Source organism: Stenella coeruleoalba (assembly GCF_951394435.1).
Source record: "Stenella coeruleoalba genome assembly, chromosome: 7".
Taxonomy (NCBI): Eukaryota; Metazoa; Chordata; class Mammalia; order Artiodactyla; family Delphinidae; genus Stenella; species Stenella coeruleoalba.
Window position 1 is genome coordinate 100,936,587 of NC_137153.1, and position 26,644 is coordinate 100,963,230.

Below are 26,644 nucleotides of genomic sequence, written 5' to 3' on the forward strand. Positions count from 1 at the left end.
TGTACAAAGAAAGGTTTCTACTCCACTTGGAGTTGGAGAGGACTGAAAGACTGTTGAATATAAAAAAGCACAGTGAGTTTTAAGGTCATGGAGGTAATTACAGCCAAGCAAGAACTAGAATAGGGTCTGCTGACCTTCAGTCTAAAAACCCTTACCTACCCATGCAACTGTCTACAACGTTGACCCTGTATTTTATATGATACTATCCCTGTATACTGCACCTTCTACAGGGAGCCCTGTTTGAGAGAATCACCAAAAGGTCATAAGAATTTGCCTCATTCAAGTGGTATTTATGACAACGGGAAAATGTACAAATTCAAAGGTCAGAAAACAACACCAGAGAAAGCTCACTACTATGAATAAGAAGCTAAGACCAAACATGTCAAACTAAATTTACCCTTCCTCCTTCTCCCTGCTCTGCCAAATTCTCTCCTCCATCAAGGCCCAGCACCCTGCTATCTTCACCCTGTGAAGCACTAATTCCCCTATCTAGATCACACATTCACTCACACACTCATTCAGTATGTACTGAAGCCCTACTGTGTGCCAGAGCTTGGTGGTCAGGGGTACAGAGTAGAGAAGGACGAGGCAAGGCTGGTGTCCAGGTTTAGCACACGTGTATGGTAACTGCAGTAGAAAGAAAACAACAGAAGGCCTGAGATAGACTGCTCAAGACAAGAGCATTTAAGGATGGAGGAAGGAGAGTCTGAAAAAGGGAAGGATAGGCAACAGACAAAAATAGGAAGAAAACTGAGTATGGGGTCATAACAACTCAGGAAAGAAAAAAATGAACTAGTCAGGAAGAACTGGAAAAAGTTCGTTTGCCCATTTAAAAAAAAAAAACCTAAAAAAATCCTTGCAGGTAAATTAATGACACAAGTGTAAGAAGCAAGATTTTAAAGCTTTTAAAAGAAAAATGAGAAGGGAAAATTAAAACGCAAGCACAAGGCATTAAAGACTAACAGGTTAAGATTTTAAAATATCATAAAACACACTATAAAGTAAAAGAATAAGCTATAAATAGCTACAATGTTTTTAAATGAAAAGAAATTGAGTACAGAATATACTTTTAAAATTCCTACAAATCAAGAAAAAGCAAATTAATCCAAAGATTTTAAATGGACAAAGAATATAAGCAGGCAATTCAGAGATGAGAGTCATATATTTAATAACACATAAAATGATGCTCAATCACACTGATCAGGAACACGTAAAATTAACACAATAATGCGATACAATTTTGCACCCTACACATTACAAAAACTCCTCAAATGTTGGCAAAGACTGGAAACCAACCAAGAGGAACTCAGGCTCACCACTGATGGGGTGTACACTGATACAATCTCTGAGGAACAAAGCTCTAGTTCAGGAGCCTCTAGTGAGGTTCAAGAGGCACATCCCCTTCAACCCAGCACTCCTGCTCCAGGGGAACATACTCTAGAGCAGTGCCCAGCTGCAAAGTAGCGCAGCTGCAAACTGTCACCAGCCCTCTAAGAGAAAAGGAACACTTCTTGCTTCACTGAGAAAGTCTTACCAGGATAAGAAACATTAAATAAATTAACAGTGAGAGTTGATTTACATTCTGCCACAAGTTCCCTATTTGCAAGACATAATTCCCCAGTCCTCAGACCACACTTCTTTGTGTATCACTGTCCTGGAGAAAAACTCCCAGGGAAAGACAAGCACAAGGACACTGTAAGAAACTGTTCATAGCCACGGGGTCAGTAAATGCAAAAAAAAAAAAAAGGGAACAATCTAAATGTCAGTCAACAGGAAAATGGATAAAGAAAATGTGGCAGGGTCATACAACAATGAAAATAAGCAAGAGTCACGTCACATGGACCAACATGACAATATCTTAAAAACTAAGATCAAACAGAGAAAGCAAGTTGCAGGATATGTACATTATGGTTCCACTTATGTCAAGGTTTTAAATGCAATACATGCATTGCTTATGATATGTACAGCACAGGAATGACAACCCTTGGTCAAGGAGATAAAAGAGAAGAAAAAATGAAGGGGAGAGGAGAGAAAAAAAAAGAAAGAAAAGGAAAATTTGTAAGGGGTAGCACAGGGGGTTTGAATTGTATCAGTAATGTTTATGTCTTTAAAAAATAAAAGACCTGGAGCTTCCCTGGTGGCGCAGTGGTTAAGAATCCGCCTGCCAATGCAGGGGTCACGGGTTCGATCCCTGGTCCGGGAAGATCCCACATGCTGCAGAGCAACTAAGCCCGTGCGCAACAACTACTGAGCCCGTGCTCTAGAGCCCACGAGCCACCACTACTGATCCCACATGCCACAATTACTGAAGCCCGTGCACCTAGAGCCCATGTTCCACACCAAAAGAAGCCACTGCAGTGAGAAGCCCGTGCACCGCAACGAAGAGTAGCCCCTGCTCGCTGTAACTAGAGAAAGCCTGCATGCAGCAACAAAGACCCAACGCAGCCAAAAAATAAATAATTAAAATAAAATTTTTTTAAGTTAAAAAATAATAATAATAGCTAAATAAATAAAAGACCTGAAGCTAATAGCAAAAAATGTACAGATTTGACAAATATGAGTGGGACATACCTAAGTGTTCCTAAGATAATTCTCTATACTTTTCTTCATACTTGAAATATTTCATTAGTTAAAAAGAATATATACACCATAATAATTGTTTTATGATACTATATAAAAACAAGAAAATACATCAGTAATTTTTCTTCTTTATATTTTCACGTACTTTTCAAATACTCCAGTAAAAATACATTTCTTTTTAGCAGAAATAACATACAAATTTTTTAAATGAATCCATGTTTCAAGGATAAAGAAATTTAAATCACAGAACTTTACAACTTGAAAGGAACCTTAAAGAACATGGAAGTGGACTTCCCTGGTGGCGCAGGGGTTAAGAATCCGCCCATCAACGCAGGGGACTGGGGTTCGCGCCCCGGTCTGGGAAGATCCCACATACCGCGTGGCAACTAAGCCCGTGCGTCACAACTACTGAACCTGCGCTCTAGAGCCCACGAGCCACAACTACCGAAGCCCGTGCACCTAGAGCCCATGTTCCGCAACAAGAGAAGCCACCACAATGAGAAGCCCGCGCACCTAGAGCCCATGTTCCGCAACAAGAGAAGCCACCACAATGAGAAGCCCATGCACCACAACAAAGAGTAGTCCCTGCTCCCCGCAACTAGAGAAAGCCCACGTGCAGCAATGAAGACCCAATGCAGCCAAATAAATAAAATAAATATATAAATAAATTTAAAAAAAAAGAATATGGTAGAACAAAAATAAGAAAGTTTACTGGTAGAAATGCAAAACGGTATAGCCATTTTGGAAGACAACAACTTAGGAAAACTAAACATACTCCTACCATACAATCCAGCAATCATACTCCTTGATATTTACCCAAGGAGTTGAAAACTTATGTCCACACAAAGACCTGCACATGGATGTTTACAGAAGCTTTAGTCATAATTGCCAACACTTGGAAGTAACCAAGACGTCCTTCAGTGGGTGAATGGATAAATAAACTGGTACATATAGACAACGGACTATTACTCAGCGCTAAAAAGAAATGAGCTGTCAAACCATGAAAAGACATGGAGGAACCTTAAAGGCATATTACTAAGTGAAACAAGCCAATCTGAAAAGGCTACATACTGTATGATTCTAACTATATGACATTCTGGAAAAGGCGTAACTATGGAGACAGTAAAAAGATCAGTAGTTGCCAGGGAGGAAGAGGAAAGGAAGGATGAATATGAAGAGCAGAGAGGATTTGTAGGGCAGTGAAAATACTCTCTGTGATATTACAATGGTGGATATATATCATCATACATCTGTCCAAACCCACAGAATATACAACACCAAGAGTGAACCATAATGTAAACTATGGATGTGCAGTAATTATGATATGTCAGTGTAGGTTCATCCTTCGTAAAATATGTACCATTCTGGTGAGTGATGTGGCTAATGAGGGTGGCTATACAAATATGGGGGCAGGGGTTGTATGGGAAATCTCTGTACCTTCCTGTCAATTTTGTTGTAAACCTAAAACTGCTCTTAAAAAATAGTCTTTAGGGCTTCCCTGGTGGCGCGGTGGTTGGGAGTCCGCCTGCCGATGCGGGGGATGCGGGTTCGTGCCCCGGTCCGGGAGCATCCCACATGCCGCGGAGCAACGAAGCCCGTGCGCCACAACTACTGAGCCTGCACTCTAGAGCCACAAGGCACAACTACTGAGCCTGCATGCCACAACTACTGAAGCCTGTGTGCTTAGGGCCCGTGCTCTGCAACAAGTGAAGCCAACTCAATGAGAAGCCCACGCCCCCCAACCAAGAGTAGCCCTCGCTCGCTGCAACTAGAGAAAGCCCATGCGCAGCAACGAAGACCCAATGCAGCCAAAAATAAATAAGTAAATAAATATTAAAAGAAAGAAAAAAAGATTTTAAAAAAAGAATAAATATATTCATTTACTTTCCATTAAATAATTCTCTAATTCATATTATTTGCTTGTCTTTAATTTCTCTATCTAAAGGGAAAGATGGGACCTTCCTTCCTTCTACCCCACAAGGAAGAAATAACCAGTAAAGGTTTAAGGACTTCACTTCAGTGTTATCTACCATTGGCCACTGATAATTCTGAAAACATATAATTATTCCTGAGAAATAAAACTGTCCACGTAAATCACTCATTCTTCATATCTCTCCAAAAAAATACAACATTGGCTTCTGAGTCAAGGAAGAAAGGCTATTTTTTCACAGGATTATAAAAGGCAAATACTGGCTTTTCACTCATATCATCACTTACAGAAAAAATATTTTCAAAAATAAAAAAGAAAGAAGGAAAAAGGGGCTTCCCTGGTGGCGCAAGTGGTTGAGAGTCCGCCTGCCGATGCAGGGGACGTGGGTTCGAGCCCCGGTCCAGGAAGATCCCACATGCCGCGGAGCGGCTGGGCCCGTGAGCCATGGCCGCTGAGCCTGCGCGTCCAGAGCCTGTGCTCCGCAGCGGGAGAGGCCACAGCAGTGAGAGGCCCACGTACCGCAAAAAAAAAAAAAAAAAAAAGAAGGAAAGAAAAATAAATCACTTTCCTCAGATGAATCACCTCTTCATGACAACTTGAACATCAAAACGTTCCTTAGAAAGTGCAAGAAAAACATTACTGTCAAAAAGACTAGGGAAAGGGCTATATTTAAGGTAGTGGTTATCCTTATGTGGTGGAATTTCAGAGGATTCTTTTTTGGCTTACTGGTTTAATTCTATGTCATTACTAACTTATTTCATGAGCGTGAATTAAAAAGAGAAAATGGTTATTCCAGTGTGACAGGTTTAAGATTTCTTTACATTTGTTTAAATTTTCTACAAAGAACATCATTTTTTTTCTGAATGTGAAAGTAAATTTTAAATTATAAATCAGGTTAGAAGCCTTAAGTGGAAGCTGAGATTGAAAGGGAAAGCTGAAAATACTTGGACCACTGCCCATTGCCTCATAAATCAATTAATAATCTACCATTACAGGGTATTTTGAGAAAGATCTGTCAAGTTACTACCAAAATACATTCGACTATAACAGAATAATTTCACAAGGAAAACAGTCTCCCTAATAGTATTTAACTTCTTCTGCTTCACACATATGTAAATACATTATAGTCACAAGGCAGTTTCACATGGCCTTCTGAGCCTCAGAAAAATATTGTGAGGTGGGCAGGGATTATCTGCATTTGAAGATGAAAAACTGGGGCTCAGGATCTGACTGACTTGCCAAAGGTCACCAAGCTAATGACACAAAGAATCACAAGTTGAACCTAGAGAGGTCTTTATCCTCCAAGTGCACAACAGAACACAGTACCTCCCTCTAAAGTACTATTTACTGAAGTAGGTAATATTAGCTTCAACTTACAGATGAGGAAACAGAGCCTAGAATTCAATGAGAATGTTGACGAAGATTACAAAGGTAGTAAGTAAGTGGCAGGGCTAGGATTCAAACTCCAGGCGGTCAACTGCAAACCCAATGCTCCTTCTAGTATGCTGAATTACAGCACAGCTGAGGCAGAGAAAGTAGGCGGGGATGACACTAAGCCTTACTAGATAACTATGCACAACATGACTTTGTACCCTGACCACAGCCAATGTGCCAGGAATGGTCCCTTTCCTCGGGAACTCAGAATTGGGACCAAAGAGTAAAGCCTCCCTTGAGTGCCTGGACCTCTAAGAGTAAGCCAGGAGATATGACATGGGCATCTTCAGCCTACGCCATGGAGCACAAAATCACAAGAAGCTGGTCTGAAGAAAGAATGGCAGGGGGTGCAGAGAGAAGGTGAAGAACTGGAGGACATCTAGTCCTTAGTTCCAAACCCCTCCTGAGGGTCCCTCTTATTTCCATAAGACTCCATGATTCCTTACAGTAAGTGCCCCATTTTTGCTTATGCCACCTTAGCACTGTGTCCAAATGCAAATGGAAGGTTTTTGCCAAGGGGGAAAAAAAATCTACTTCCATAAAAGTACATTAAAAATAAGCAGCTGGCACATGTAGCATATGCCAGAGGTGAGTATCAGATGAGAGAGGAAGTCCTTCCTAAGAGGAGACCAATCTAGCCACAAAGCACCTTCTTGACCATGCATCACACCGCTCCCCAACAGGTGTCCAAACTGCAAGAGCTTCTTAAGTGCACCATATGTTCTTCTTGCACAATTCTTTTGATCAACCAAGTCCCTCATCCAGGAATACTCTACCAACCTCTCCTGACCATTTCTCCATCTCCACATATCCAAATCCTCTCCATTCACGACCCAGCTCAAATACTACATGCTCCACACTTACACATCCCATCCTGGCCCTACAAACTCCCACAGACCTTTTCTACATCTCTCCTGGCACTTGTTATCTTTTGCTGTACATTATTTAACTGCCCGATCATCCCTTCCCTAGACCGTAACAGTTCTTTGAGGTGTGACTCCACCTGAGTGCCTACTCATTTGCTCCATCCATCTCCAGAGCTCCTCAGGTTGAGAAACTGACGTAGTCTCTTGGTATCCCAGCATTTAATTCAGTGCCTTACAGGAAGAAGTTGCTCAAATCTCTGTTGAGTGTATGAAATGTTAATTCCTCATATTTGGAAAAGCCATTTAGAAGTTTATACATCTAACATCTGTGGCAAAGGAAATGAGGGGATTAGTTGCAATTCATAACACCTGACATCAGAATCTCTTGGACCACGTGTTATTTTTTATTTTTCAATTTATTTTTATTTTTGGCTGCATTGGGTCTTTGTTGCTGCGCGTGGGCTTTCTCTAGTTGCGGTGAGCGGGGGCTACTCTTCGTTGCGGTGCGCGGGCTTCTCATTGCGGTGGCTTCTCTTGTTGCACAGCACGGGCTCTAGGCACACAGGCTTCCGTAGTTGTGGCTCGCGGGCTCTAGAGCGCAGGCTCAGTAGCTGTGGCACAGGGGCTTAGTTGCTCCGCAGCATGTGGGATCTTCCCGGACCAGGGCTCAAACCTGTGTCCCCTGCATTGGCAGGCAGATTCTTAACCACTGCACCACCAGGGAAGCCCTATGGTTTTAAAATCATGATAAGTGCTTAAGGTTTTTTTAAAAAAAAAAAAAGAAGAGGAGGAGATAAATTCCGGAAGGTCTGACTGTGTGACAGAACTATTCTGCTCCAAATCAGGAAGGGTGCAGTAGTTACTGCAAAGAGAAGGATAGGAGAAAAAAAAAGATGGAAGGGGAAGACAGACCAGGAAAGGGCAGAAAGTCAAGCCCTTTCCCCATGACTCACCACATCTAAGAGCTAAGAGCTCTTGAAGAGCTAAGTGAATTCTTGAAATGCTTGGGAAAAGAGGTGTGTGTGTGTGTGTGTGTGTGTGTGTGTGTGTGTGTGTGTGTGTGTGTGTGCGCGTGCCAGTGAAACAAGCAGGTTTCATGTCCAAACTGACATGGGTGGAACCAAAACACCATTTTCAGAAATGGGAGCCCAGAAGCTAAGAAAAGCGTAAGTTAAACTAAACTAGGAAATTCACAAAAATTGGATGTGATAGATTGCAGGGGTAGGTGGGTGAGTACCTCTGGACTTTGACAATCTTCAATTAGGAGTCTGAGGCTAAAACTATGAATAAGGAAGCCCTAGCTGGCATCTAGATTTTCTATGTAATACTCAATCCCTTCTGGTAGATCAATCTACCAGAATTAAAAATCTAGGACTTCCCTGCTGGCGCAGTGGTTAAGAATCCGCCTGCCAATGCAGGGGACATGCATTCACTCCCTGGTCCAGGAAGATCCCACATGCCACGGAGCAACTAAGCCCTTGCACCACAACTACTGAGCCTGCGCTCTAGGGCCCACGAGCCACAACCACTGAGCCCGCACACCACAACTACTGAAGCAGGCGCGCCTAGAGCCCATGGTCCGCAACAAGAGAAGCCACCACAATGAGAAGCCCACGTACCGCAATGAAGCGTAGCCCCCGCTCGCCCCAACTAAAGAAAGCTCGCGTGCAGCAACGAAGACCCAACGCAGCCAAAAATAAACTGATTAATTTTTAAAAAATCTAACCAAATACTAACTGGTAGTTAAAGTCCACATCATCTATTGGTTCCTATATACCATTTCAATTCACTATATGCCACTCTAATACTTGGCAAAATCTAAATGAGGCCAGTAGGATACTTCTTTAGGAATTAATGCTTAGAACTGTGATGTCTACTTCTGTGTTTTTAAATACAGGCTTGCCCCCATTCCCCACTTTTTTTAAAAAGAACTCATTAAACACCAATGTATTGAAAGGAAAATGTTGAAAAGTCCAGCAGTAAACACAAATATAGTTAAGTCAGGGGTTGGGGGAGGATTCATTCCCAGAAAGAGATAATCCATCATGGTTCCTGCAGGAGTTGCCTCCCTCCACCCAGGGCAGTCCAAGAACCAAGGCGTCAGTAGATAAGAACCTCTGCAGGCAATGAGGTCCTGAGCAGGAGGTTCCTGCTGACAAAGTCCCTGCTGATACTCCTTTCCCCCAGAACTAAGGCAATCCGACAAGCCATCTTTCTGTTCCCTAGCCCACCAGTCTTACCCCCAGGGCCCAAGCAGATACCCCAATGTGGAAACCCCTGCATCAGGATGCACTAGTGACTAGACTGTTTCCAGGGAAGGGAAAGAAGCCGTTCTTCTGCCACTTCAGAAGTCCTAGCCATTTGCATATGATGTCAGGCTACTTTAAGCCCCATACCAACCCAGTATAGCCCAAAGTAAGGCGATGCCTCCCTGTTCACACACAGCCCCTGCCCATCACTCCTCAACCCCCACAACACCACACACAAAGGGGGAGGGATGGAAGACATCACAGCGTTACCCTGGCATGGCTGGGTCAAGTGAGGAAACAGCAGCGGTCATCTGTACCCTACATTTAATGAACAAGTGCCAGACTCCAGATGCACTGAGGTCCACAAACACTTCCAACTCCCAAGGAGGCCCTTTCCCCCAGATACAGCAGCTGGCAGAAGCCCAATTAGAAATCAGTGTTAGTAAACTGATGAGAAGAAAGATTAGTTCAGCTTATGAAAGTCAGCTTAAAGGAGATGATACATTCTATGCAAGGGTTCAGACTGCATACAAGTCAAATGTATGACAGCTAAGATCCACCCAAAGCGGCTAATTACCTAGAACAATGCTTATCTGGATGTGTAAACTCTAGAATGTTTTTTAAGTCACTATTTAAATCCCAGCATTTGTGGTTTGACCTGCTTGCCTTCGGTATATCGCAATTAACACATCTATACAGGTCCAAAAGCTCTAAAAAAGAATCTAGGTGTAAATAATGTCACTTCTCTTCTAAACACTTTCTCCAACCTTCCAATTTTCCATTCCTCTATAATGGAATGAAGATATGTGAAATAGTAAAACTAAGCCAAAGTTTATTCTAAAGTTGAACTTTGGTTTATAAAATATTCCATTCATTCCATCACTCAAAATTCCACCTAATGAATTAAGGCATCATACACTATTGGCAGCAACATACACACCAAAAAACAATAGAATGCACTGGGAGAAGGGGAATCCAGCAGTTAAACTGAAAGACGGCAACAAAATGCACCTTTGGATTGAAGCTACAAAATCTCAGGTACTCCCTGGATATTGAGCTCATGATATCAGAGAATTACAATCTGAATTTACAGAATTTCAACCAAAGGACCATCCAATATCATCCAAGAGTGAAACTGACACCATATTCTTTTTTTTTTTTTTTTTTTTTTTTTTTTGCGGTACGCAGGCCTCTCACTGTTGTGGCCTCTCCCGTTGCGGAGCACAGGCTCCCGACGCGCAGGCTCAGCGGCCATGGCTCACGGGCCCAGCCGATCCGCGGCATGTGGGATCTTCCCGGACCGGGGCACGAACCCGTGTCCCCTGCATCGGCAGGCGGACTCTCAACCACTGCGCCACCAGGGAAGCCCCTGACACCATATTCTTGTTCAGCCTCAGAACAAAGTAGAATTAAGTGGCTTTTCCATCACAGCGCATGTCAAAATGGCAGAATCAGGAATATCCAAATACCATGATGCTGCCTTTCTCCTTACCTCTTTTCACAAATAAAACAATTAAATCATGATGACATTCCTGGAGCACATAACATCATACTTCATGGTCATGGCAGACAATACTACTTGTAAACTAACACCCACAGCCTTTTCCTTGCACACACTGCTAAAGAACATCTTCAAGTTTTATCTTTTGCTTGCTAATTTTTTTAATTAATGTTTATGTGATGACAGAGAATAGAAGCTTCAAGCATATATAAGCTAAAATGAACTTCACTGATTCTCTGAGGATAGCTAAAAAAGGAGAAAAACCCATGAAGATCTTGGGGGGAAATTGCTACTTGATAACCTATGCATTTTTAAATGTTACTACAAAAAATGCACACATCCTAAGGAACTAAATCTACTAACCTCTACAATCAATGTGATACATGGTTTATCCAGTCTTGACAAAAATCCTCTGGATCACCAATGGTGTGTTCATCCACTCGTACATATGCAATTGTATAAAGAATCTATTATTTGGAACACCAGGGGAAAGAAAAACAATTAAAAGATTTATACTCATAGCTACCATTTAAAAAAACAAAATAAACACTTTTCATTTCCATGCTAAGAGCTCCTAATTTGATGCCCTGTTTTGCAAATTCAGAATGAGGGGGGCAAATCATAGTGATTACCAAATTGGAGAAATAGTAAGGAATATGTCCATAAATAAAATCTGGTGTGTAGAAACAAGGTCCTACTGTACAGCACAGGGACTATACTCAGTATCCTATAATAAACCATAATGGAAAATAATATGAAAAAGAATATATGTGTGTGTGTGTGTGTGTGTGTGTGTGTATAATTGAATCACTTTGATGTACACCAGAAACTAATGCAACATTGTAAATTAACAATACTCAATTTAAAGAAATTGAGTGTGTAGAACAAATATGTTAATACTTAAAATACATATATACTAACAGTTATTCACTGAAGGCTAAAAAACTCCAATACAACATACATTGTGTGTGTGTACATATATATCATAAACATACAAAACCTTACATTAAAATTAGAACAAAGTGTCTGATTTACATAATAATTTTATAAGAAGAGTATTAGTGGATGGGCACACTTGATTAACACATTATAACAACTGAGAATGCAAACATTTGATAGTCATAACCCTGGGAAACCTTTGCCCTCTCTAGGCACTTCTGATCCCCTTCCCTGGTTCTTTTCTGTCTTCTTCTCATCCCTATACATTCATAGCCCCCAGACAGCTGTCCTCTGGACAATCTGTCCACATCACCCCACACTCGCCCAAGTTTCAGAACCAAAGCTCCCACACACCTGTAATCCATGTGCCCAACACTATACCAAGTTCTTAACATGCATTATCTCTTCCTATTCTTATAGCAACCCCGTAAAATAGTTTTGTTATCCCATTTTACAGATGAGAAATCCAAGGCTTAAAAGTTAGATCCCTTAACATTAAAACTAAAAGGTGGCAGAGTCAAGATTCAAAATCAGTTCTGACTTCAACACCAGAGGTTTTAGTCACTATTCAAAACTGTTTCCCTAAACAACTCAACATGGATGCCTCAATAATTCAACCCATTCATTCAACAAATGATTTATTTCTTGAACAAAACCTGCTTTCTCTTCTCTCTACTCTTACCTCCCCCAATCTGTCTAGAGGCTGTACTCTCGACCCCCTTAATCTCTAGGCAGATTCTGGGAATCCTCTCTAACTCCTCCTTCTGTTGAATAACTCTCCACTACTCAGCCAATAGTTTCTGCATATTTTAGGGATTCTAGATTATATTACCTGTCAAATCCACTTCCACTATCCCAGTTCAGACCCTAGGTTTCTTCTAACTTGGCTACTGTAATATCTTCCTTTTAGTCTTGCTGCTCTTGGTCTCTGGACCCCTGCAATCAATGTTATATCACTGCCACCTGTTATCCTTATAAAAAGCGTCTACTCAGGTTACTCCCCCGCTTGAAAGCCTTTGATGGTCCTCTACTGTCTACAGAACAAAGTTCAAACTAGTTGTGTGGGGCTTCCCTGGTGGCACAGTGGTTAAGAATCCACCTGCCAATGCAGGGGACACGAGTTTGAGCCCTGGCCCAGGAAGATTCCACATGCTGCGGAACAACTAAGCTGGTGCACCACAACTACTGAGCCTGCACTCTAGAGCCCACGAGCCACAACTACTGAGCCCGCGTGCCACAACTACTGAAGCCCACATGCCTAGAGCCCATTCTCTGCAACAAGAGAAGCCACCGCAATGAGAAGCCCACGCACTACAACGAAGAGTAACCCCCGCTTGCCACAACTAGAGAAAGCCTGCGCACAGCAACAAAGACCCAACGCAGCCAAAAAAATAAATAAAAACAGTTGTGTTGGCATTCCTAGACAAGCTGGTCCCAACCTTATCCTTAGCTTTCTCTCCTACCACCCCCTCCACTAAAAATAATAATCTATACAGAATTTAATTGTTTACACAGTGCATTAACATGTACATTAAGCCTAACAACACTATGAGTATTTCTAATTATCCCAATTTTATGAGAAACTTAAACTTAGTGAGGTAAAATAATCTGCTCAAGATCCCAAATTGTAAAAGGCAGAAAAGGCCAAGTCTCAGACTCCAAATTTTAACTCCTTTCCTAGTACTTCATGCAGCCATAGTACCCCCATTCTAGCATATCAGACTCATTCCAACCTTCCCTGAAAATGCACAATAGTTTTCAAACTCTATGACAGAGCTCAAGCTATTGTTCCCTTAGCCTGGAATACTATCCTCACTCCTTGACATTTCTAAAGAACTGTGTTAGGCATTTTTCATATCATACTTCCTATTAGCTATTTATATTTATATATAAATCTGCCTCTATACTGAATTATAAGCCCTGTGAGGCCAGGACCATAAGTTAGTAACTCCATTTTTTTTTTTTTTTTTCCCTTTCTCTGCGGCACGCGGGCCTCTCACTGTTGTGGCCTCTCCCGTTGCGGAGTACAGGCTCCGGACGCGCAGGCTCAGCAGCCATGGCTCACGGGCCTAGCCACTCCGCGGCATGTGGGATCTTCCCAGACCGGGGCACGAACCCACGTCCCCTGCATCGGCAGGCGGACTCTCAACCACTGCGCCACCAGGGAAGCCCAGTAACTCCATTTTTAAAGACTGCTTATTGAATTGGAAAATGTGTGGGGAAAACAAGTCATATAAGATGGCAAGCCCAAGGCAGAGACCGGCCAGGCTTGAAAACAGAGACCAACAACTTAGATCAGACCCTTTGAGCACACTGGCAGTGCCTACAATTTTAACATCTATCTTCTCAACAAGGTCGAACGTCCCAGTGCCAACTATTCTCACCAACACTGGCCTTTATTAAATATTACAATTTACTGAAGGCATAATTCAAAACAAGATGGGGTAGAAGTGGAAAACTAGAAATTATAAAAAAACAGAAATATCATCACTATTTTCCATTTTAACCTTCCGATCTGGCTAAGTACCCAAAATTAAAATAATACAGCCTTGATGTTGCCTTTCTACATAGCTCAGCTCAGCTGCATATTTGGCTGTCACTAAAGCAGCCATCTCTCTGGGGCTGTTTCAGTATGCTCACAGAATCACGTTCACCTACACAGCTACACACATAGCTTCCCCATCTCATCTCTAAAAGAGCCACTAGGATGCCTGTCACCGGCAGAGACTCTCTCAGAAGACACCTGACATTTTGATTACCTGGCCAACTTTGCAACTGAAGTGGCTATGTTGAATGGTCAAGTTGAATAGCATCAATGTGCTTTAAGATTATAGGCTGTCGCTCCTTCATGAGCTGTCTTTATCCCAATGAAGATCAGATTCTAAGGATGCCTTAGAATTATAAAGCCCAGAACATGAAACCAATGAACAGCTGACCAGGTGAAAAGTCTCAAATGCTTCCTTCCCTCTGTCAGAAATCTCCCTACCCATTGCTGAAATATAACTACAATGTCAACTTTTCCATGAACTGGCAGAGGATAATATTAGAAGAAAAACTAGCCCACATGCCTTGCATTGAATTTCATTCCATTCCAAACAGTTATATTACCCTAAATATAAAGAAAGAAAACTACAGACTATGACCTTAAGTAATTTACAAACTAGATTTCAGAACTGCCTTTAACAGTCAGAACTAATTGTTCTCTATTTTGGCATCTTACCCCCAAATCTAATATGTCCTATTGGATGAACCAGAATATTGCCACATTTTATACACTATAGCACGTTTCTTCTGCAGGCTATCAAGACATGGGGAAAAAAGCCATGTTGATCTTCTTATAAACTATATTTTCCCTTTCAGAGACACTAGTACAGTAGCAGCACAGAATTAACATAAACTTTGGAATCAAAAAATCTGAGTTCAAGCCCTAACTCTGTAACATGAGGGAAGCAACACCAGACAACAATAGTACCAAAGTCACAGGGTTGTTGTAAGGATTCAATCAATTAATTCGTACAAAGTGTAGAACACAATGGTAAGCTCTCAAAAACATTAGCTTTACCATTATTCTATTACAATCACCTGACTCAAAGTGACAATTACAGGATATCTTTGAAAGGATAACAAACCCCAACCCAAGATTATCCTGCTTACCTTTTGACAACTTTCATACATGATACTACTCCATGATACTACTCGAAAACAAAAAAAGAGAAGAAGAAAAAGAAAGAAAAGAGATAATTAAAAGACAAACCTGTCAATTCTGCTTCTCAGGAGCTCCTACAGAGTGTAGTATCAGATACAACTGAAAGCAGCTACAGATTTCATTTAAATTTATGACATGTATATGACTTCAAATGCAAAGGTAAAATGCATTGATTTAAAATCTAGAGAAAGGCAGTGTTACGAGTTATACATCTCAAAATAACAGACCTGGGAATCAAAAATGATAGTATTACTCTAGCATTACTAACTATAACAAATCATACACTTTGGTCCTTACATATCTGTTTACAAGTATTCTTCCTCTTTCTTCTCAGTAGTATTATAATTCCATCAGTAGAGTTTTCATGCTTCTTTTGTACACCACAGCAGTGTTAAACAGCAGTCAAATAATTGGATTAAAGTAACAAGTAGCTGAGAATTTAGCAATGCATCTGATTTGATCTCTTCATCAGCATGAACACTCTATGGTACATGGAGGTAACCCAGTCTAAAGACTGGTCATGAGTGCCTGTGAGCCACCTGGAATCCAGTTCCAACTCCACCACTTACTAGCTGAGGGACCTTGGGAACCTAAAATGTCTGTTTTCCACTCCATAAAACAGCAATAAGAACTTTACCTACCTCTTAGGATTATTTTAATGAATAAAAGAATACAGGGGCTTCCCTGGTGGTGCAGTGGTTAAGAATCCGCCTGCCAATGCAGGGGACACGGGTTCGAGCCCTGGTCCGGGAAGATCCCACAAGCCGCGGAGCAACTAAGCCCGTGCACCACACTACTGAGCCTGCACTCTACAGCCTGCAAGCCACAACTACTGAGCCTGCGAGCCACAACTACTGAGCCTGCGTGCCACAACTACTGAAGCCCACACACCTAGAGCCCGTGCTCTGCAACAAGAGAAGCCACCACAGTCAGAAGCCCACATACCGCAACAAAGAGTAGCCCCTGCTCACCACAACTACAGAAAGCCCGCATGCAGCAACGAAGACCCAACACAGCCAAAACTAAATAATAAAATAAATATTAAAAAATCTTTAAATAAAAGAATATATACAAAGCATTTAAAACAATGCTAGTGCTAAAAAAAATGCTAGTGCTGAAATATTTAGGGGGAAGGGTACTGATGTCTCCAATTCACTCTGAAATGCATCAAAATAAGATGGATTGAGTACTTAATGCCACTGAACTGTACACTTAAAAATGGTTACAATGATAAATTTTATGTTATATATGTGTATCTTACCACAATTGTTTTTAAATAATAACTAAAATAAAATAACATTTTTAAATGTGGCTTGAAAATGGACACATATGTGATAAAGCTAGTAGTAAAATATCACATGTAGAATCTAGGTAGTGGGTATATGAATGCTCACTTTCAATTTTTCCGTATTTTTGAAGAGTTTTATGATAAAATATTAGGGGGAGAAACAATGCTGGCATCTAGTAGTTTGCCTTTTTATCATCTATTAGTCACAAATAATAGCCAGCTAATATTCAGATACTTAGCTCCTTTCTCTTATAGCAGAATTCTAAAAAGCACCTTGTTACCAGCCATCTCTCCTCTTACTATAACCTTTCTGAAACTGAAAATGGCTTATTTGAAGTTCCTTATATACATGTTCGGTATATATGAGTGTGATTTCAAGTTAAATTATTCCAAGGTACCAACTGCCAAGTATTTAATCTCCCCTGAAGAAATGCAGAAACCAAGTTAACAGACATCTGTGGCCAAAGACTGGTGACTTGACCAAACAAAACAATGAAAAAGCAAGCACTGGAATTATTTCTTCCTAACTTTTCCAGTAGCTGCTAAAGCCAGTAAATTCCTCAACCAGAAGAACTGAAAACGTTTTAACAGGTACCTGATGTACAGGAGCACAATGCATATATACAAATACATCAGCCACTTAAGAATGATATCCAATTCTTCCTCTAGTTTTGTTCCCCATTCCAACTAGTAATTTATATTTTAATGTGTTTAGTGCTACAACATGAACTCAGATATCTTGCTGTGGAACAACTTAAAACGTCAGACCACCTCACACCCACTGGGATAGCTACTATCAAAAATATAGAAAATAGGGCTTCCCTGGTGGCGCAGTGGTTGAGAGTCCGCCTGTGGATGCAGGGGACACGGGTTCGCGCCCCGGTCCGGGAGGATCCCACATGCCGCGGAGCAGCTGGTCCCGTGAGCCATGGCCGCTGAGCCTGCGCTCCGCAACAGGAGGGGCCACAACAGTGAGAGGCCCACGTACCGCAAAAAAAAAAAAGAGAAAATAACAAGTGTTGGCGAGGTCCTAGAAAAACTGGAGCCCTTGTTACCACTGGTGGGAACATAAAATGGTATAGTCACGGTGGAAAACAGTATGGCAGTTCCTCAAAAAATTAAAAATAGAATTACCATATAATCCAACAATCCCACTTCTGGGTATATATCCAAAAGAACTGGAAGCACAGTCTCAAAGAGAGACGTGTACATCCATATTCATAGCAGCATTATTCACAATAGCTAAAAACATACAAGCAACCCAAGTGTCCCTCGACAGATGGATGAGAAAATATGACATATGCATACAACAGAATACTACTCAGCCTTAAAAAAGAAAATCCTGTCACATGGTACAACACCGATGAACCCTGAGGACATTATGCCAAGTGAAATAAGCCAGCCACAAAAAGACAAATCCTGTATGAGTCCACTTACATGAGATACCTAGAGATATCAAAATCATAGAGACAGAGAGTTCCCTGGTGGCACAGTGGTTAAGAATCCGCCTGCCAATGCAGGGGACATGGGTTCGATCCCTGTCCAGGAAAATCCCACATGCTGTGGAGCTACTGAGCCTATGTGCCACAACTACTGAGCCCGTGTGCCACAACCACTGAGCCTGCGCTGTAGAGCCCGTGTGCCACAACTACTGAAGCCCGTGCGTCTAGAGCCAGTGCTCCACTACAATAGAAGCCACCGCAATGAGAAGCCCGCACACTGCAACAAACAGTAGCCCCGCTCGCCGCAACTAGAGAAAGCCCACGCACAGCAACAAAAACCCAACGCAGCCAAAAATTAATAAATAAATTTATTTTTTAAAAAAATCATAGAGACAGAAAGTAGAACAGTAGCTGCCAGGGGCTGGGAGGAGGGGGGAAAGGAAGGGTTTAGTGGGCATAGAGTTTCTGTTTTGCAAAATGAAAAGAGTTCTGAAGATATACGGTGGTGATGGTTGCACAACAATATGAATGTCCTTAAGACCACTGGCCTGTACAGTTAGAAATGGTTATGATGGTACATTTTATGTTATGTGTATTTTACCACATAACAAAAAATGGAAGAAAAAAGATCAGGGAGCTGATCTCCCCAAAAGGCCTGGTGGTGCTCCAGCTTGGAACTGACACACAAGCAATCAACTCTGTGGCTATCAGGCCCTGTCTATCTCTAACCACCGCATGAGACCTTGTCTACTCAAGACTCTCCATCGTGCCCAGGGTGACACCAATTCTTTATTTCAGCCTCAAAATGAGCAAACACCACTGCTGCTACACCAGTTTTGTGTCAAAGCAGCAAGGAACTTATCTCTCTAAGCCTGCCTCCTCTTTAAAACACGGATAATTACTACCTACCTGCATTACTAGGCTGTTAGGAGGACAAAAGTGAGATCATGTATATAAAAGTATCTTTAAACTGCCAGCACCAAAGAAACAGAAATTATTGTGCGTATAGCTACTTCCCTATGAAAATTCAGAGGGGGCTGTAACAACAGAAACTTCACAAGGCTTGAGACACCTCACCCAGGCTTCATTCCATTTAAAACCCACCTCACCCCTAAATAACACCTTTCTTGTTCTTCATAAACTGAAGGGCAGCGTTGAGGAAACACCTCAGCCTAAAGCTTTTCACCTAACCACCCCAAAGGCAATCAGAAATTGTCTTGCATGTCTTAGGAAAATTCAATTTTTATGACCCCAGCGTGGGCCTGCGGCGCCCGGGGACTACACTTCCCACAAAGCACCGAGGCGAACCCGGGCGGCGGGCGAGGTGGTCTGCGATTCAGGGTGACCAACGCTCTCCCCGAGCGTGGATCGCCGTCCCCCGGAAAACTGCAACGTTTAAGGTCAAGTGTGCACTGGCTCTCATTTCTGAAAGCGCCGTCACCCCGAGGTTTCCCCTGCGGCTAGCGCCGCGACGCTCCCTGCCCACCCGTCCTTCCTGCTCCACCTGAGGGTCACCGCCTGTTCCTGACCTTTCCGCTGATTTCTGGTGTCACAACACGGCACCTTCTCCTCCTCCCCGAAAGCTCCACTTCTAGAACTCGCCCAACAGTTGGGCCCGGGGTCCACGGAGGGGTCTGACGGGACGGCAGACACAGCCCGCCCCCATGGGGCTCCGGCCGCCCAGCCAGCCCAGCTCCTACGGGCAGGGGGCTAGGCTCCCCCCACCCCCGGGCCGGGGCGGATCGCACACAGAGGTGGCTCCGCCCGGGGCTCCGGTTTCAATTTCGCAACGTGACGGTGCAAACCTGAGGCCTACAAATGCCGGCGGCGGCCGGCGCCCCGCCCGCCAGGCCCGAGCGCCCTAGCCCCCCGCACGCCGCGGCCGCCGCCCGCCCGCCAGCCAGGCCCTGCTCCCCGGCCCTCCCGCCCGGCCCCGGCCGCCGCCCCCGGCCCGGCGCTGCGCCGGCTCCGGCTCGCTGCCGCAGGCTCGCCGTGGCACTTACTCAGCTCGTCCTGGGAGGCGGAGGCGGCGGCCGCAGCCATGTTGCGCCGGGGAGGGAGGGAGGGGCCGGAGGGGGAGGGCACGGACGGGCGGCACTGGGGGCTCGCCGCTCTCGGTGCAGCAGAGGCCGGCAGCCGCCTTTGGTAGTTCGGCGCGGGCTGAGCTGCGCCCACGAGGCCCGCCCGCCGTCGCCGTCGCCGCCTGCGTCCTCCTCGCTGCACGCGTAGTTCTCGCCGTCCCCCGCGAGCTCGCGACTCGGGCGCTCCCGCAGTCCGGCGCCTCTGCGGAGCCGCCGCTGTCCGTCGGCCGAGGCCCGGTACGCCCGGCCCGCGCGGCGGCTCTGCGGCTCAGCGCCGCGCTCGCCCAACTCACGCCGGTTTTATATTTAGAAAGAGCTGAGCCATCCTCCCAGCGGCCCCCCCGCCGGGCCCCTCGCGCGCCCGCCCGCCCTCGCTCGCTCGCTCGCGGCTCGTCCTGCCCACCTGCCGCCGCCCGCCCCGCGCGCGGGAGCCGGCCCGCGAGCGCTCCCTGCGCGGACCCGGCACGCGGCGGCCTTCACCGGCGGCCCGGCCTAGCCGCTCCTCGCCGCCTCTCCTTGCCCGCGCAGCCTCCGGCGGCCCCGGCGCAGAACGGACGCGCAGGCCTCTGACCTGAGTCCGAGCCGGTCTCCATGCCGGGGATGCTGCGCTCAGCGCCGCGACGCGGGCGCCCAGAAGCGAGGCGAGAGGCGGGCTCGGCCTCGGGTAGCCGCGCGCCGCAGTCCGTGAGGGGCTTGGTCGAGCTGGCCCGGGCTGCCCCGGCCGGGGGAGGTCCTCGAGGCGGGACGGGAGCTCTTTCTGTAAAGGTCTGTGGTTGTCACGTCGGCTGGTCCCGACCTGGAGAAACACGCCTGTCCGAAGGAAGAGACGTGGACTCGGAAAAGTTGAGCCGGGTTCGGAGTCGGCGGGAGGAAGCCCCGCCCTGCGCCTCCCGCTGAACTTCTCGGCCCCGCCGCTGACTCAGTCCCGGGCGAGCCCGGGTGCCCAGGGCGCCTTTTTTTACTTAAAGATGGTGATAAAGTGTAGGTTTCTGATGCTCTTCGAAACTAGAACTAGGACTACCGAGTGAGGGAAGATCACTAAGCCGCACTAAAGTTCAATAAGACAAGATTTTTAAAGTTGAATTTCAAGTATATATGCTTATAGGGGTTGTTTTCTTAGATTTTAGTTCTAATCCCTACGTTCTTTTCGGTAACCCGAGTGATTTATTTTGAATATAGCGATTTTAACTTTATGCCTTCAGTTTGTCCGTGAGTTCACTTAGTGAAAAACACTTGCAATCTGGAATTCAAATTAAGGGGTTGCATAATTGCTGTACTTTAAGTGACAGTACTGTCATAAATTAGGTACAAGGTCAGATACACTTTTTTTTTTTTTGGTATAAGAGGAAGAAATCAAGATCCTAACTGAATTGAAATTGCCTTTATCCCTAAAAGAAATCTGTAAAGCCCTAGTTAATGTCTTGCAAAATGAATATATGTCATTCCAGATGTAACTTGGGCAAGTACAAGGTACTTAACACAACATTAAAGACATTTATGTCCTTTATTGCTTTTATTATAGCGATTATACATGATCTTTGTAAAAATTGCATATGGTTCAGAATTTAAAAATGAAAGTGAAAGGCCTTGCTTCCCCTCCCAGCATCCCACTCCCCTAAGAAAACTATAGTTAACAGGTACAGTTGAGCATGCACCCTCCAAGGTCTTGTTTCTGTGCACATGTGTATATGGCCCCCAAAATAACGAAGTGGGGAGGGGGTTCAGACTCATGATAAAGTTCTGTATCAGTGTTTTTCCTCCATAGACATTCTTCCACGTTAACTCAAAAAACTCTACACCACCACCACTCTTTTTATTAATGACTTCATAGTATTACGTTAACCCGTCCCTTCTTGTGAGCACATTTTGGCTCTTTTTGTTTGATGGTGACACAAAATCGATGCACAATGAAGTATCCGCAAACAATACTGAAGTGTATAAAGTAAAGGTTGTCCGCCACCTTCCTGCTCACCATCCCCTCATCGTACTCCCTAGAAATAATCCCTGTTAACACTTTGGTGCATACAACCTCTCCTGACCATTTCTATGAATGTATAGAGTGACTGTACCAAGGACTAGTATGGGGAAACTGACTTCCCGTAATTTCCAACAGATCCTTCTAAAGCCAACCCACCACCACCACCCACCCCCCAACCCCTGCCAAAAGTATAGAATCTAAGTTAAAAAAAAAAAACTTCGTTTGAAATTTTAACTTCCAGACAAGGCCAGTTAGCAACTCATAAATTCCTCCTATATAGACATTCCAGAATCCCACATGTGTGCAAATCGCATATAGGTATTTACACGCAGATTTTGTTTGACAAAAATGGAATCCTACTATACATATTACTGTGTAACTTTACCTTTTCACCAAACTATATATCACAAGTATCCTTCTATATCAGTAATAATAGCTAACACTAATTGTGCCAGGCACTATTTAAAGTATTTTACTTGGATGAATTCATTTAATCCTTACAACAATCTTATGAAGTAGGGATTTTTATGATACAGAATGATTGAGGAACAAAACTAAAGTGCCACAAACTAGTAAGCGCTGAAGCAGGAATTTGAACCCAGACAGTGTGGATCCAGAGTCTACATTCTTTTTTTTTTTAATGAATTTATTTTATTTATTTATTTATTTTTAGCTGTGTTGCATCTCCGTTGCTGCGCGGGGGCTTTCTCTACTTGCGGCGAACAGGGGCTACTTTTCGTTGCGGTGCATGGGCTTCTGATTGCAGCGGCTTCTCTTGTTGTGGAGCATGGGCTCTAGGCACGCGGGCTTCAGTAGTCGTGGCTTGTGGTCTCTAGAGTGCAGGCTCAGTAGTTGTGGCGCACTGGCTTAGTGACTCCGTGGCATGTGGGATCTTTGCGGACCAGGGCTCGGAACCGTGTCCCCTGCATTGGCAGGTGGATTCTTAACCACTGTGCCACAGGGAAGTCCCCAGAGTCTACATTCTTAACCATTCTGATCTGTATGTGCAGAATTACCTCATTCTTTTAAATGACTGCATGATAGTCTTTTCCAAAGACTTGCAAAAAAAAAAAAACCTTTCATGATAAGTACATGACAAAATTTAATCATTCTCCTATTGATGAGCATTTAAGTTTTTACAATTTTTTACTACTGCAAACAATGCTACTGTAAAACATTCTTATATCTTTATGAAGTTACATATTTCTATATGTAGACATGGAATTGTTAGGCAAAAAAAGAGATGGCTTTAACATCTCATTATATACAGTAGTTTATAGCAGCTTACAATGCTGCTTCTAATCACTACTCTTCAAGCTTTTTTATAGTTGCTTCTTCCTTCAAACTACTTACTTATAGTTTATTTTTCCCACTAAATAACGTCATCATCTTACTAGGCACTATGGTTTTAAATAGTAGCCTTGAGATACTTCCTATCTAGAATTTATTTCAACTTTAAAAAACAGACAGGACACTTCCCTGGTGGCACGGTGGTTAAGAATCCGTCTGCCAATGCAGGGGACATGGGTTCAAGCCCTAGTGCAGGAAGGTCCCACATGCTGCAGAGCAACTAAGCCCATGTGCCACAACTACTGAGCCTGCACTCTAGAGCCTGCGAGCCACAACTGCTAAGCCCATGTGCCGCAACTACTGAAGCCTGTGTGCTTAGAGTCCATGCTCCCCAACAAGAAAAGCCACCACAATGAGAAATCTGTGCACTGCAACGAAGACCCAAAGCAACCAAAAAAAAAAGAAAAAGAAAAATCCACAAGAAAGTCCCTCATGAACCATTGGTAGGAATGGTAATTGGTGCAGACACTATGGAAAATAGTATGGAGGTTCCTCAAAAAATTGAAAATAGGGGAATTCCCTGGCGGTCCAGTGGTTAGGACTCCGTGCTCTCACAGACGAGGGCCTGGGTTCAATCCCTCGTCGGGGAACTAAAATCTCACAAGCTGTGCAGTGCGGCCAAAAGAAAAATTTGAAAAAAAAATTGAAAATAGGACTACCATATGATGCAGCAACTTCACTCCTGGGTATTTACCTGAAGAAAACAACACATTCAAAAAGATACATGCACCCCAATGTTCATAGCAGCATTATTTACAATAGCCAAGATATGGAAGCAACCTAAGTGTCCATCAGTAGATGAATGGGTAAAGAAGAAATGGATACATGTATACAGAATATTATTCAGCCATTAAAAGAAAGAAATCTTGCCATTTGGGACAACATGGATGGATCTAGAGGACATTATGCTAAGTGAAATAAGTCAGACATAGAAAGACAAATACCATATGATCTCACTTATATGTGGAATCTAAAAGGCAAAACAAAGAGAACAAAAAGGATTTCCCTGGTGGCGCAGTGGTTAGGAATCCGCCTGCCAGTGCAGGGGACATGGGTTCGATCCCTGGTCTGGGAAGATCTCACATGTTGCGGAGCAACTAATCCCGTGTGCCACAACTACTGAGCCTGCGCTCTACAGCTTGTGAGCCACAACTACTGAAGCCCATGCGCCTAGAGCCCATGCTCTGCAGCAAGAAAAGCCACCTCAATGAGAAGCCCACGTACCACAACAAAGAGTAGCCCCTGCTGGCCACAACTAGAGAAAGCCCGTGCACAGCAACGAAGACCCAACCCAGCCAAAGATAAATAAATAATTAATTAATTAATTTTAAAAAAAGAAAACAGACTCATAGATACAGAGTACAAACTGGTGATGCCAGAGGGGAGGAGACTGGACGGTAAAATGGCTGAAGGGGATTAAGGAGTACAAAGCTCGTTATAAAATAAATAAGTACAGGGATGTAAATATACAGCATAAGAAATATGGTCAATAATATCATAACTTTGTATGGGGACAGATGGTTACTAGACCTATTTCGGTGATCATTTATTTCGTAATGTACGCAAATGTCAAATCACTATGTAGTACACCTGAAACTAACGTAATATTGTACATCAACTAATTTTCAGTTTCAAAAAACAGACAAGAAGTAATTGGGGGAGGGTGAGAGGGGGCCAAGAAAGGCCAATGAGAAACCAAAATAATATATCACAAAATCCAAGAACTAAAAATTTGTATTTTACTCCTTAGAAGTCCCCTCTCTCTCTTGTAGGTCCTACTCACAGTAAATACCTGCATGATTCTGATAAGGTGAACAATCTTGCTTCCATAGTCAGTCAAAGCAGAGTAGAAGCAGAATATTAGAGGGCACTCTTCTGGGCAGGTACATGGATGACAAAAGTACTAACGGACACACTGAAAACAAGGGAAGAAGTAGGAAAACTATGAAAAGAAGCTATAAGAACTCAAAAAGCAAAGCATGCTGGGGTTATTTTATAAAGTACTGAAAGCACTACCCACCACATAGGCCCTGAAATCATTTCACTTGAATAAGTGATGTTTATGGTGCTAATCCTGACATCAAGAAATGGTGAAATAGGAACTTCCCTGGTGGTCCAGTGGTTAGGACTCCGTTCTTTCCCTGCCAAGGGCCTGGGGTCAATCCCCTGGTTGGGGAACTAAGATCCCACAAGCTGCGTGGCATGGCCAAAAAAAAAAAAAAAGAAATGGTGAAATTATGTCTAATTTCAAGCAACAAAAATCAAGGAAGTATGAAGTATATTTTACAAAGCTTTTCATCTAAAATGATTATAATAAGTAAGCAACTTCTGGTGCTTAAAGGTTTAATTCTAAGCTATCTAGAAAATCCAGCTATCCTAAAAGATTCAATTATCCATTCCCAAAGAGCCCCAGACAAGCCAAAATTCTATATAAATAAGTCTAATATAAATAAGACTTTATATAAGTAAGTCTAATTGTTTTGGTTGCTGAAAAAGTTAGGGACTGGATCCAATCTGCCAACAGAGGCACAACCCTAATGATCTTCTCTGCTCTTTTCGGTCAGTTATTGACTGAAGACATATTTCATGGCACATAAAACCATGTCATGACTCAAAACATTCCACTTTCTAAAACTTGAACTCAGAAACATCAGTCTCTAACCACCATATAGAATCTTTCCTCTCTTTTCCTAATTCCTGTAGATTGGAGTACATTTTTTTAATCATTGAACATTTTATTTTTAATTTTAATAACCAAGTAAAACAGTAGGCTTGTCATAGCAAACTAGAGAATTAGCAAATTGGGAGATAGAGGAATGCTAAAAGTATGTCTTTCAGAAGAATTAAGAGAGAGAAAATACAAAAAATAAGTTTGAAAACATAGAAGCTTCGAACTTCTCTATTAGAAGACTGGGTGGAAAGAACATAGAAAATTGTGGAAAAGCAATTTTTGAAGCAATTCCAATTGCGGAATGGCTGACTGCATCTAGAAACTAACGCAATAGCTGTAATTTGTTTAGAAAGGTCTGAGTCAACAGATATGTCATTTTTGCTTCCTGCCTTTTCTGTTAATTCTGCCTGGAATTTAGACAAGGCTGGAGCTCCAGTGACCATGTTGTGAATATGACATACCTACAGGCCATTTAAGCAGAAACATAGCACAAGGCCAGGTCTCTGAATGTATTGTGAGAGCTGCCATACAAGCTATGGTCAGCCTGATTCCGATTTCATTACTGAATGAGAAAAACGAAATCCTGATTAGCTTAAGCCTTTATTTTTAGGAACATAGAATACACTTTA

The 26,644-nt window shown here is 43.2% G+C and overlaps 1 protein-coding gene across 6 annotated transcripts in view; it reads right to left on the minus strand.

Moving 5' to 3' along the window:
* ECPAS (Ecm29 proteasome adaptor and scaffold) overlaps positions 1-21,044 on the minus strand; it is a 101,938-nt gene extending 80,894 nt beyond the window's left edge. The window contains exons 1-2 of one of the 6 annotated variants that reach the window (XM_079925557.1): positions 20,588-21,044; positions 10,924-11,027 (exon numbers count right to left, since the gene is read on the minus strand). In XM_079925557.1, coding sequence (XP_079781683.1) covers positions 10,924-10,945 — 22 coding nt within the window. In that variant the 5' untranslated portion in view covers positions 10,946-11,027; positions 20,588-21,044. Of the gene's footprint in view, positions 1-10,923; positions 11,028-19,464; positions 19,484-19,938; positions 20,304-20,419; positions 20,517-20,587 lie in introns of those variants that run through there. The other 5 variants (XM_079925560.1, XM_079925558.1, XM_079925559.1 and 2 more) reach the window with 5 other exon arrangements.
* Positions 21,045-26,644: the final 5,600 nt, after the last annotated feature.